The 13,173-nt window shown below is 38.5% G+C and overlaps 4 protein-coding genes across 8 annotated transcripts in view; 2 read left to right on the forward strand and 2 right to left on the reverse strand.

The window, feature by feature from the left end:
- LOC130558000 (CD276 antigen-like) overlaps nt 1–1,141 on the reverse strand; it is a 6,881-nt gene extending 5,740 nt beyond the window's left edge. Inside the window, exons 1-2 of the mRNA XM_057340177.1 lie at nt 1,073–1,141; nt 941–977 (exon numbers count right to left, since the gene is read on the reverse strand). Coding sequence (XP_057196160.1) covers nt 941–974 — 34 coding nt within the window. The 5' untranslated portion in view covers nt 975–977; nt 1,073–1,141. The remainder of the gene's footprint in view (nt 1–940; nt 978–1,072) is intronic.
- Nucleotides 1,142–1,684: 543 nt separating this feature from the next.
- LOC130558001 (V-set domain-containing T-cell activation inhibitor 1-like) lies at nt 1,685–3,514 on the reverse strand. Its single transcript, XM_057340178.1, has 3 exons — nt 3,154–3,514; nt 2,685–2,957; nt 1,685–1,946 (listed from the first exon to the last, which is right to left on the reverse strand). Exons 1-3 carry the CDS (start codon nt 3,407–3,409, stop codon nt 1,843–1,845), a joined length of 633 nt encoding a protein of 210 aa, XP_057196161.1. The 5' UTR covers nt 3,410–3,514; the 3' UTR covers nt 1,685–1,842.
- Nucleotides 3,515–5,014: 1,500 nt separating this feature from the next.
- Nucleotides 5,015–11,479, forward strand: rbm42 (RNA binding motif protein 42). Its single transcript, XM_057341257.1, has 11 exons — nt 5,015–5,129; nt 5,730–5,797; nt 5,890–6,025; nt 8,899–8,968; nt 9,055–9,123; nt 9,407–9,573; nt 9,693–9,854; nt 9,995–10,132; nt 10,366–10,483; nt 10,585–10,779; nt 10,897–11,479. The coding sequence occupies exons 2-11, from the start codon at nt 5,742–5,744 to the stop codon at nt 11,007–11,009; spliced, it is 1,224 nt and encodes a 407-aa protein (XP_057197240.1). The 5' UTR covers nt 5,015–5,129; nt 5,730–5,741; the 3' UTR covers nt 11,010–11,479.
- A 273-nt stretch (nt 11,480–11,752) lies between these two features.
- Nucleotides 11,753–13,173, forward strand: part of arhgap33 (Rho GTPase activating protein 33) — a 44,790-nt gene continuing 43,369 nt past the window's right edge. For 2 of the 5 annotated variants that reach the window (XM_057341254.1, XM_057341253.1), the window contains exon 1: nt 12,321–12,977. Coding sequence is in view for 3 of the 5 variants with exons in the window: in XM_057341253.1 (XP_057197236.1) it covers nt 12,891–12,977 (87 nt within the window). In the remaining 2 variants the exon portion in view is untranslated. Of the gene's footprint in view, nt 11,807–12,320; nt 12,978–13,173 lie in introns of those variants that run through there. The other 3 variants (XM_057341250.1, XM_057341251.1, XM_057341255.1) reach the window with 3 other exon arrangements.

Consider the following 13,173-nt stretch of genomic DNA (forward strand, 5'->3'; position numbering starts at 1 on the left):
GGGGATCAAATACTTATTTCACTGACTGAAATGCAAATCAATTTATAACCTTTATATAACATTTTTTTCCCCTGATTTTTTTAAATATTCTGTGTCTATCAGTTAAAATAAACCCACCATAAAAATTATAGACCCTTCATTTGTTTGTAAGTAGGCAAACTTACAAAATCAGCAGGGGATCAAATACTTATTTCCCTCACTGTATATAGACAGGTGTGTGGCTTTCCTAATCAAGTCCAATCAGTATAATCAAACACATTTGGACTCAAATGAAGGTGTAGAACCATCTCAAGGATGATCAGAAGAAATGGACAGCACCTGAGTTAAATATATGAGTGTCACAGCAAAGGGTCTGAATACTTAGGACCATGTGATATTTCAGTTTTTCTTTTTTAATAAATGTGCAAAAATGTCAACAATTCTGTGTTTTTCTGTCAATACGGGGTGCTGTGTGTACATTAATGAGGAAAAAAGATGAACTTAAATGATTTTAGCAAATGGCTGCAATATAACAAAGAGTGAAAAATTTAAGGGGGTCTGAATACTTTCCGTACCCACTGTATGTACCCAGGTTGATCCTAATGAAACATCTCACATACATTTGTGAATACATTTAAAATCAGTAATAAAAGTATTATTGTGGTTCTGAAACAATGTTTAATGAATAACAAATCAACACTATAATTGATTTATGGGATCAGTTTAATTTAAAAATACGTTGTCTGTATCAAAAAATGACTGATCACCCCAACTCTAACTAAAAAAGATCATTACATTGTTCCTCACTAACTCACCAGTACATACGCGCTTGTGTTAGTGATGGCCAACATACATAAAATAAATATCATTTCAACTTATTCTAAATTTACAAAGTTTACAAAGCACATAGTAACGATACCGCCGTTTTTTTGTGATAACCGCATAGTGAATGTTAACATACCCAATATGACAACAGTAACAGTCCTTAAAGTCATCGCCTGTAAAGATTATACAAGATAATATTAAACAATGCTGAAAAAATAAAGGATCAAGCAGACTGAATAATTATACATATATATAAGTTTAATCATACCACTGCAGCGTGCTCTGACACAAAAGAATGGGGAGCCCGAGGTGATAGAATAAATGTTCTTCTTCTTGATTTTGTACTGATCTTCACAGCATTACCGCCACCTACTGTATTGTATTTGTATTACAGTAAAGTCGCCACACCACCATTATATTGTACAGCCAAGTGCCCTGCAGGATCTTTTGTGTAGAGCCCAGCACCAGAAAATCGTCTTTATCGTCTGGCTCTTTTTAAACAGGTATAGTATGATATTGAATGTACCTTTGAGCTCAATGGCAATTGATCCAATATATTCTCCAAAAAAGAAGAATCTTCTAATATCATTTTCAGTTGTTAAACAACGTGCAGTTTCTGTTTTGGGGGTTGATTTTGTTGGGAGGGCCAGCCAAGTGAAAATTCTTGCTTTCTGTAAATCCGTATAAAAAAATGGCAGCTACGTGAAATGCTGCAAGAATTTGACAAGTACTGAAGCATTTGCAAGGACACATCTATTTTAAAACAGAAATATTTGGATGGAAGTTGTGATAACTATTGGATCTTCACAGTACTGGCAGCTAAAGCCCATCCGTGAGTAAAAAACAACGCAAGATTTCAGAAGATTTTATTAAAAAGGTTTATTGCACAAGTTTGTTTTGCTTCAACTGGGATTGATACCATAAGAGGGTGAGGTGATGGGTTGGAGGGAGCTACAAAAACTGACAGAGGCGAGGGAAGTCTTCTTAAGTGCAAAAAGCTTTAGCCTCTAAAGTGCAAAAGCTACATTAAAAATGTGTTCAACGCTTTCGCTGCAGCAGCAGCATTAAGACAGCAGGTATTAACACCACTAGAGCGACACCAAACCCAATCCTGCACCGGGGACTTTTTTCTTCACAGCATGCTGTAGAAAAAAAGCACATTTTTAATTAATTGTATTAGTTTTGTTATGCTGATCCACTATCTCACAGTGTAATCTTAAACGTTTCTAACTGTTATAGGACTATTATTTTGTAACACTTTCAATTACGGTTAAATTTATTAAAGGCATTGTTCACCCAAATATAATACTTCTGTCATCATTTATTCACCCTCGTGTCGTTCAAAATCTGTTTATGACACACAAAAGATGTTTTGGCAGTGGTTTTGTATCCACACAATGGACGGGGTCAATGTTGTTTGGTTACAAACCAAAGTCATACAGGTTTAGAATGATATGAGGGTGAGTAAATGGTAAAGGAAGTTTTTTTTAGTGAACTAGCCCTTTAGGAGTAATTAATGCAATAGATGTCATGACACGGTTAGTGTTATTACATTTTAATTTTCTATTAGTGTTTGGTCATGATATATTAATGTTAATTTAGTGAAATATGATCATTTGAAAAGTCAAAGTGTTACCATTATTTTAAACAAGTAGGGGACTGACTTTTTACATTATTTCTAATTCTGTTGTTAAATCCTTATATTGTAAACACTTGTGCCACTTTTCACTTTTACCTTAAGAGTCAGACAAATTAATAAATGTCAAGTCAACAAAATCTTTTATAGCTGAAAGAAAAATAGAAAAACCTTGTACATTGCTCTCCATGCATGAATGCAGTGGCATTGTAATACAGCTTTACATAATATTGTTGTGAAATACCTGGATGAGGATGTAGTGTAACTGCCCAGCTAAACTTTTGTGACACCGCATCCAGACTCATCTCTACTCTCACAGTTTCTGTAGAGTTCAGGTTCAACGTCATGTTGCTCTGCAGTCTATAGCGCCCTCTGCTGTCAGGAGTTAAAGTTGTATTTTCATATCCCACGGATACAAACCAAGTCACAACAGGTTGAGGAAAGGAATGAGAAGAAAGACTGATGACGATTTTTTCACAGAGATACTCAACTGCAATTTCAGGCTCATCATATGGAGCTTGAGGGGTTGAAAAAAATGTATTAGCATTTTTATTGTTTAAAATGAAAGGTGTAGTTTCTGCCCCTCTAATCGGAATTGCAATAATAATTGCAGTAAATGCACTACCTGCTTACTACTTACTGAATATTGTGTAATACACTGGATACTATTTTTAAGCAGTGCACATTATGCAACAATGTGTAACTTAACTTACCAGCTACAAGCAGATGCACCTTCTTTGCATAAAGACCAGAGTTACATGTCACATAACACTTGTATTCTCCATTATGTTCTGGCTGAATATCTTTTAACATTAGTGATGCATTTCCTGCCGGCAACTGGTCATGGAAGAGGGACGTTCGACCGTTGTAAACTTCACTCTGTTTTTCAAGCTGATCACTGCGACGATAGAAGCTGTGCACCACTGTATCACCATGCCGCCAGTTTACGATTAAACTTTCAAAATCCATATTTGGTTTCACAGGAAACAGGCAACGGAGTAGAGCATCTGAACCTGGAGCAGCTACTATCTTCTCCACAGGAACCTCCTGAGAACTCCCTCTGGACCACAGTAAAGCACTGTGTGCTGAAGAGATCACATGAAAACAGTGACAGGTGAGATATAAGATTAAAAATAGCAGATTTCATATAAAAACAGTAACTAACCAGGGCTTGCCAAGAATGCAAAAAATTTGTTTCTGAGGAGCTGTTTTGATGCTTAAAGTGGGCGGAGCCGGCCGTTGCCAATTTAAGGCTAAAATACACTACAAGACTTTTGCTCAGATTTTCAGTCTGGACTTGTTGCAGAAAGTCTGTGCCAGTCTGCAGATTTGATCAGTTAGTGTGTTTCTATCTGGAACTTTCAAAAAGTCTGCAAGTGTATAATGTCTAGTTTAAAAAAGATCTTTTTTATTATTATTTTTTTATTATGAATAAAGAAGTATACATTTACATTTCAATTACGATAATAAACAATACATTATAACATAATTAACAAGTAAATTGGTTGGAAAAAAAGAAAATGAAAATGAAACAAGACAACATCAACATAAAGAATTGTTCAATAAAGATAAAAAAATTATAATAATTTTGCACAGTGACTTAACAAAATATATTAAAAAAATAAGCACAGGTCTAAAGTTGTATGAGCTTTAGTGTTTTTAGAGTATGAAAGAGCCTGAATGTACAGTTCAGTTTCATTTTTAAAAGCAATAAATGAAGGCTTTTGATGAGAGAATTTGCATCGATGGATATGAAATTTAGCAAGTAACAGTAGAAGATAATAAAATATTCTTTCTTTTTTGTATTACTTATTGCAAAGAAACCAAACAATATATCTTTAAACAACAGAGAAAAATTAAAAAGCAGATTATGACTAACAAATTTACAAAAATCAACCCAAAAAACTTGTGTACAAGGACAATCCCAAAAGAGATGAAGTGCAGTCTCTTTAGGAGCACCACAAAAAGAACAGCTTGTCTCTATATCTTTTTAAATTCTTTTTAAGTATGCTTTGGCTGGCTAAAATCTATGTAATAATTTAAATGATATTTCCCTTACCTTATTAGTTATTATATATTTAAAAGGCAATGTCCAAACTTTTTTCCAATCAATACTGTCAACAAAGTTTCCCAATAAAAACACGATAACATAATAAAAAACATGATTTTTGAAACCATTTTGGAACCAAACACTTCATATATAACACACACCTAACTGTTATTATGTGACGTGAATATATAACACATGCCTACTGTATGAGATAGTTTGTGCTGTGTATTATAGCAAATAAAGATCATACAATATAATATTAAACAATGCTGAAAAAAACACACAGACTAATAAGATTTACGTTTAACCATAACACATCAGCGTGCTCCGACACAAAGTGTTGTTGATGAATGAATGATGAATGGACTTCACTGTCGTTTTAGTCTCGCGTAGCCAGACCTTCACATTCACACTCACCATCAGGCGGAGACCGTTACTTTCGTTAATTCGTTTTCATTCGCTTCACACTCCAACTCAGTAGGTGGCGATAAAGCACCCCAAGCAGGATGGCAACCACACAAAAACAAGACCTATCCATGACGGAAACAGAGAATGAAGATCCGGTTTATGTGAACTGTTTTGTTGTATTTTATTTTACTGCATGGTTGTCTGAAATATTTTATTTTTACAGCGATCACGGTAAGTGTTATTTACCAATCGTATGCTGCAACGTAGTTTTGAGATTTAGTTTAATTTCGTTTTACTGGTTTAAACAGAATCATGTGGAATCATCTAAACATTGATTCATTTACTGATGTACGTATTATTGATGTTCCTGCTGACGTATCTTTATATGTTGTTTAATATTAGGTTTAACTCGATTATATTCTTATTCAAATACATAGGCTCTTCGTCAAAATCTAGCTGCCTAATATATATCGTTTATTGAAGGACTCAGTAGTGTGTTGTATGTTAGGGTTGGCACAGTAGCAGATTTTCACTACACAATTATCGTGGTACGTTCACGGTAACCGTAGTACACACTATGCACGTACTTATTAATTTTTAAATGTGTGTCAGTTTACAGAGAGAGAGAGAGAGAGAGATTGTAACCATTGCATAAGATCTTAAAATGTTAACAGGGTGCAAAACCACCACCTACTATGTTGAAGTGACCAGATACTGATACTAAAGTATTAACACAATATTAATAATCATAGTCATTAATATCAATGCTATTGACAGTATTGGTATATTTCGAGTGTTACACACCTAATTACTGGTTTGTTTATTTTGCAGGAGACGCTCAAGATGACTTTAAAATCTGGAGAAGAGCGTTTGAAAGAAATGGAGGCAGAGATGGCGCTGTGAGTACTTCACATTACACTCATGCATTTTTGTACACATTTGTAGTGTTATGGTAAAGTGATTGTGACTGCTGTTCTTGGTTCTCCTGTAGGTTTGAGCAGGAGGTCTTAGGTGGACCTGTGGCCGGTTCTGCTGGTGCCCCAACGATGGTTGAAGCTCTGCCAATCGCATTGGTTTCAGCTCTACCCATTGTCAGGCACATCATTGGTACAAACACCTACAGAGAGGTAATATCTACACACTCAGAGGTTGTTGCATAGAATCCATCACATACCAGTAGACATCATTATGGTTTTTATTATAACCATTAAGTCCATAAAATTTTCTATTTTGTTTTGGGCAGGATTCTACTCCACTTTATTTATATAGCGCTTTTTACAATTTTCATTGTTACAAAGCAGCTGTACATGAGACATATTGACTATAAGCAAAACAATAAAAGTTATACCTGTAAAAACAAGAAAAAGGTGAAAACACAGAAGACAGACATACCCACATACAAAACACTTCACAAACACAATATGCACACGTACTAACATGACAAGCACGCACACACGGACACGCACACACACACACAGACAGACAAGCACGCGCACGCGCACACAGACAAGCACGCACGCGCACACAGACAAGCACGCACGCGCACACAGACAAGCACGCACGCGCACACAGACAAGCACGCACGCGCACACAGATAAGCACGCACGCACGCACGCGCACACAGACAAGCACGCACGCACGCACGCGCACACAGACAAGCACGCCGCACCACGCGCACACAGACAAGCACACACGCACGCACGCGCACACAGACAAGCACGCACGCACGCACGCGCACACGACACACACAAAGGCACACAGCACACGCACGCACGCGCACACAGAAGCAGCACGCAACGACACGCACGCACGCGTCACACAGACAAGCACGCACGCGACGCACGCGCACACAGACACACGCACACGCACGCCACACACGCGCACGCACGCANNGGTTTTCTGTGACCATTGTCATTTGTCTTTGCAGAATGAAGTAAAAGGCTTGTGAGTTTTCAAACGATGTAATACAAATATAATGTTCTCAGGGTAATAAATCAATGTGAAGGGCTTGAATATAAGTCTATTTTTCATTTGCCTCTGTGTGTTTAAAACTCAACTCAACTTTATTTATATAGCGCTTTTTACAATTTTCATTGTTACAAAGCAGCTGTACATGAGACATATTCACTATAAGCAAAACAATTAAAGTTATATCTGTAAAAACAAGAAAAAAGGTGAAAACACAGGAGACAGACATACCCGCACGCAAACGCTCCACACACACAATATGCACATGTACTAACACACATACACAGACAAGTACGCACACACACAGACAAGCACGCACACACACACACACACAGACAAGCACGCACGAACACACACACACACGTACGTACACGGACAAGTACGCACACACGCTCAGTGAGAGCACACATTTAGGAATAAGGAGAGAGAAGCACAGGTCAAATATAACAGACTATAAATTCCTATATGCAATATTAATTAAGTAAAACTTTAAAATTCTAAAGCAGCCCCCCCGGCCTGGCAAACAGTGCAAAACAGTATGCAAACGGTGGCGAGGAACCCAAAACTCCAATCGAGAAAAAAAACCCTCAGGAGAACCCAGGCCCAACTAGGGGATTCCAGTTCCCCTCTGGCAACAGCTGCTGCCTCTGCACAAGCTCGATAGTGCTTGTACAATAAGGCTAAATAAAAATAAATAACCTTACTAATAAGGTAAATTATAGATTTAAGATTATCATTAATAATCTAATAGCATTTGAAATTTTGTAGTGAAGACGTGTCAAGTCACCACGTCCTTCTTTATCCAGCTCTATCATCTCAGCTCTTGTCAGGTTGCCGCTTCCCATTCTCTGCTCTACCATCAGGTCTGGCCATGAACTGCATCCTGCTCACTGTGGTAACCTCGGAACAATGAGACAAATCTGTAGTTTAGATATATTCTTAAAATGGAAAAATGCTATTTTACAGGTGTTGGCGACATGGCTCTCAAATGACAGATTACTATAGAATAGAACGCCAAGATTCGTAGCTGACGACGAGGGTTTTATGGAACATCTGTCAATAGTTAAGCAGTATCCTTGGTTGTTACGTATGGCGGTTTTCGGTCCAATAAGTAATACTTCTGTTTTGTCCGAGTTAAGTAATAAAAAGTTGTTACTCATCCAGTTTTTTTATATTCGATGGAACTGTTGTGTTTCATGAGGCTTCGAGGAAATATAAAGTTGAGTATCATCAGCATAACAGTGAAAGCTAACTCCGTGTCGCTTTATTATATCTCCTAGAGGTAGCATGTATAATGCGAAGAGCAGAGGCCCAAAGACTGAGCCCTGTGGTACACCGTACTGGACTTGCGATTTGCGTGACACATTGTTAATTGCTACAAATTGTAAACGGTCGGATAAATAAGATTGAAACCATTTCAAAGCTATTCCCTTAATGCCGACGTAATTTTCGAGTCTATATAGGAGTGTGCTGTGGTCAATGGTGTCGAATGAAGCACTAAGGTCTAGCAGCACAAATAACGAGATACAACCTCGGTCAGATGCCAATAGCAGATCATTTGTAACTCTGATCAAAGCAGTCTCTGTACTGTGACATGCTCTAAATCCAGACTGGAATTCTTCATTGATGTCATTCCTTTGGAGGAAGGAGCATAATTGAGTTACTTTTTCCAGAATTTAGATATGAAAGGTAGATTCGATATAGGCCTGTAGTTCCATAGTTCTCTAGAGTCGAGTTGGGGTTTTTTGACAAGGGGCCTTATAACAGCCACCTTATATGCTTTAGGCACATGTCCTAATGTCAGAGATGAGTTAATAATACCAAGAAGAGGATCTATAATTTCTGGGATTATCTCTTTCAGTAGTTTTGTAGGTATACTGTAGGGTCTAGCATGCATGTTGTTGCTTTAGATGATCTAATGATTTTAGACAGTTCATCGTGATCTACGGTAGAAAATAATTGCATTTCTATTGTTTTTTCAGCAGGGTGATGTATCAATTAAAGACTAATCTGCGTTTTATTTTTTTATTAGGTCCAGCAGAGTTTGGATGCCAGAGCTGCTACTTTTGTTGGTCCTCCACCAACTGCATTTGTTGGCCCCGGTACAGCTATTTGAATGTACATTAAGTTTACTTTAAATAAATGAAGGCACCTTTGTTAATTTGCTGATTTTTGCATTTTTCTGTAGCCATGCCGCCAGTGACTGCACCTCCTATGATGCGTCCTGCATTTGTCCCACACGTCCTGCAGAGACCAGGTATTAAATTAAGTCACCAGTCTTAGGTCACAGAGCCTTTATTTCAGAAGTACTTCAGTTGAAGGATTTTGTCTGGGATGTGATTTTTCAAGAGGCATTTTTTTTGTAATATTGTGATATTGACAAAAATGTAATACACATTGTAAGGAAAATATAAATATTGTATTTAATATAGCTTCCTAATTTAGTGGTATAAATATTAACCATGAGGAAATGAGGACTCATTGGATAGTCTGAATTACATTTAAACTTATTGAGTGACCAAGAATGCTTTCTCTCTTAGTGGGTCAGAGAATGCCTGTCATGCGTGGGCCGCCTCCTCAGGGCATGATAGCTCCTCCTCTACCCAGACCCCCACCACCTCCACCCATGATGATGGCTCCGCCCATGTCAGGACCACCTCAGCATCACATGGCTCCAATCGGACCGCCCATAGGACCCATGCCACCAGTGAGTATTTTAAAAAAAATTTGGCAGTCTGAATATTTTTACTTAAGATTTTTTTGTGCTGTACGAACCACCGTGTAAGTGTAGCAAACCTCAGATTTTCAAGTTTGTGTTTTCGACAGGTTGAAAGCATGAACCATATGGTACCACCAGGACCACCACGGCCTATGGCACATGCACCTCCAAAAATGACTCCTAGCGTTATACAGGCAGCTCCCACGGTTTACACAGCACCTCCTGCCCCCAAGAGAGCAGATATAAAAAGCCAGAAACAAGCTCGCATGGTAAAGTATAAACAGACACATTTTGTCCATCTAAATCCATGTAATCCAAATGGTATTGAATACATCCAAAATATTCAAAACTTTATTTTAGCATCTTCAATGTCTTTGGAAAATGTTCAATCTTCTCTTCTGTCTGTCAGGAGGAGTTGTCAGCTCTGGTGGCAGAGCAACAGGCTGTAGTGATGGCCGCTGGACTTCTGGATGCAAAGAAAGAGATGGCGACAGATGACAGCGTGATTGGGCCAAGCAAGCCGGAACCGGAGCCTGTACACACAGAGGTTTAATGCACATTTTTTTAGATCTGTTCAGGGTGATCCTTTTTGTAGTAGTGAAGTGTGTAGCACTATACCACAGGCATCACCAAACAGAATTAAGATAAGCTTCACAAACATTCCCACCATCTGCCATTGGTGAGACAAAAGCAGATGGTTGGTGATTGTTATTAGTTTTTTATATACTGAGTTTTCAGTATAGAGATTGTTTTAATAATGCATCATTCGTGCTTTTATAGACTGCTGATATCAGCACAGAAGATAAAAAGAAATCTAAACAGGAGAAGATGAAGAAATGCATCCGGGTTGCGGCAGGCGTCTCATGGGAAGACACCAGCCTTTTAGAATGGGAATCAGGTGTGTGGGCACCTACAACATTCAGTCTTCCTGCTTAAAAAACAAGCCTGTAAATGTTCATTGTCTTATTTTCATGTCACCTCTTTGGGTCAATTTTCCAGATGATTTCCGGATATTTTGTGGCGATCTTGGAAATGAAGTGAACGATGATATCCTGGCAAGAGCATTCAGTCGCTATCCGTCCTTTCTGAAGGCGAAGGTGATTCGAGACAAACGCACAGGGAAAACAAAGGGTTACGGCTTTGTGAGTTTTAAAGATCCCAACGATTACGTGCGCGCCATGAGAGAGATAAACGGTGAGCTCGAGGACAAAATTTATGTGAATTTAGATCAATGCAGTAAAGCTCACTCAATATTTTTAGAAACTACTAAAAATCCTGCTGTTTAAACAAATGTATTGTTTTGAATTGTAGGGAAATATGTGGGAAGCAGACCTATCAAACTGAGAAAGAGCTCATGGAAGGATCGTAACCTGGAGGTTGTACGTAAGAAACAAAAGGAGAAAAAGAAGTTGGGCCTGAGATAATCCATCTGCAACAGAACTGTGGACTTCATTTGTCTATGTGTGTGCAACCAACCTGGATAAAATATAACAGAGTTGGAGTTAGTCACAGACCTGCATAATAACACTGTTGCAAATAAAAAAACATCAACCATATGGCCTGAGAGACACATTTATGTAATGTTAATATTATGCACTGAACTCTCCCTCATTGCACGCTGTAAAGTCATGCATATTATTTCTCTTCTCCAAAAAAACATTTTCAGATGTATAAGGTATGGTAACGAAACTGGTTTGGATGTTGAAAGCGTTGGTTTAGTTTTCTTCCTCATTTGTTAAACTCATCTCAAAAACAGCAGACATCAATATTCAGGAAGACCATTCGATTTGTTTTCTCATTCAGAGTTGATGTTTTATGTAATAGGAATAAAAATGCTGATATTTTTAATAAACGGAGTTGTGTAGTTTAAAACCTAACCTGTATTGTTGGTGTTTATTTCACAATTACATGGTGCCATTGATTCTAAAATTAACCACTAGGTGGTGTCCCAGAGTATTAAATCTGCTTTGAAAAATACTTTTGTTTGACGCTTTTTTCAAGTAAAGTAATAAAAAATGTTAGGCAACACATTTTGAGACTGGTGCCAGTAGTGATGCAAAGCAAATGTTGTTGTTTTTCGTCATAATTTTACTTTAAATTGCATGACCTTCTGAAAGGCTCATTTCCTAAAGCTGGTGTAAAAAGCAGAAATGTATTTCACTGCCTGAACAACTGAGACACGCATCACAACACAAGTGTAAAATGCAACGAAGGGCGACACGTGAGTTGATCTAGGACTTTAATTCTTAATCTATGTTAAGAAAGCTCTTCCTCTAATGATTTTTTTCTGTATTGATGGCTGTATCTCCATGCCTTCCTTTTGTTTTCTTAAAAAGTAAATTCATTGTCATATAACCTATATTTTATGTCAAATTAATGCGTGTTGTGTTGGTATTTGAGAATATTACGAGGGTCTATAAGGCTGTTGTTGTGATGATACAGATATAAAGATTTCATCTAAATTTGTACGTATCCATGCAGGATGCTACAGATTTAAAAGCCTGTACTGTGCAAGTGGCATAGGAATCCTATGCATATACATCATGGTACAAAAAATAGTCTATCCTGTTTTTGTCCCAACCTCATAATTCCACAGACACGCTAATTTAAAGTGTGTGGTAAGTGTATATACACCGACCGACATATTTCTCTGCTTCGTTTGTAAATTCGATTGGAGGATGATCTCGCGCCTCCGCCCAGTGATCAGCAGCGCGAGCCTTCCTTTTGTCCGACTGGGCACCTCAGTGGAACACTCCATTCAGAAACAGGGGTACAAATGTTTCGATTGTATACGACAACCAGAACGTATATGACATCCATCGTGAGTCAACACACATAACAGCGTCCTAAACGTTAAAAGTGTGTCGATATATGTCGTAAAAAGCGTCTTCGACAGCGGTTAGGCCAACCGCTGGCAACCCCATAAGTTGTTTTGGAAGCGTCGAAAAGACCCGACAATTCTCACAGCAGTACGTCAAGAGATGGACGGGAGAGCGTATGGTACGGGCACGCGCGGACGCCGTGGCTGTTACGGGGAGTCTGATTGCTCACAGACGGCTTTATTTGAGTCGCATGCCTGAGTTGTTTACCGGATGTCCGTTTGTATCGATGCGGGATTGTTGGAGTTGTTTGGAGAATTGCTGGATCGATCTTCCTCCTCCCTTTCCCCCCCGCCTGCTAGTTTCGCTCTTTTGGGGGTCTCTGGTCTGACGACTCTCTGAATTTTTGGACTCTAGTGGCGCTTTTGCACGATCCGGATCGTGAACGTATGATTGAATCAAACAAGGATGTAAGGAAAAGAGTTGATGTGGGACGGAACTTTGGAAACGCGAGCTGATCCAAACACGGAGCTCCGCAGGTCACTCCCGCCGAAGCTGGAGATAGGCATGGTGGTGAGTTATATTTCTGAATTAAACTCTTAACAGCATGTTAATATAATTCTGCCATCTCAATCATTTCAACTGACCCCACTATCCTCCCACCAACGGAGTTACTTTTGTGTGGTGTTGTTGCCTTAGTTACAGCATCACATCAGCATCACCAACACACTGCATGACAAACTGCTATTGTCCCTTATTTTGATGCTGT

Source organism: Triplophysa rosa, linkage group LG8 (genome assembly GCF_024868665.1).
Source record: "Triplophysa rosa linkage group LG8, Trosa_1v2, whole genome shotgun sequence".
Taxonomy (NCBI): domain Eukaryota; kingdom Metazoa; phylum Chordata; class Actinopteri; order Cypriniformes; family Nemacheilidae; genus Triplophysa; species Triplophysa rosa.

Bases quoted from the DNA above. Each gene is read 5' to 3' on its own strand.
- LOC130558001 (XM_057340178.1), bottom strand. From the start codon at position 3,409: ATGGATTTTGAAAGTTTAATCGTAAACTGGCGGCATGGTGATACAGTG. The intron at 2,958-3,153 runs GTAAGTTAAGTT...CAACCCCTCAAG, and splicing joins GGTGCATCTGCTTGTAGCTG to CTCCATATGATGAGCCTGAA. The intron at 1,947-2,684 runs GTATTTCACAAC...TTTTTTCTACAG, and splicing joins TACACTACATCCTCATCCAG to CATGCTGTGAAGAAAAAAGT.
- rbm42 (XM_057341257.1), top strand. From the start codon at position 5,742: ATGACTTTAAAATCTGGAGAAGAGCGTTTGAAAGAAATGGAGGCAGAG. The intron at 9,574-9,692 runs GTGAGTATTTTA...TGTTTTCGACAG, and splicing joins CCATAGGACCCATGCCACCA to GTTGAAAGCATGAACCATAT. The intron at 10,484-10,584 runs GTGTGTGGGCAC...TCAATTTTCCAG, and splicing joins CCTTTTAGAATGGGAATCAG to ATGATTTCCGGATATTTTGT.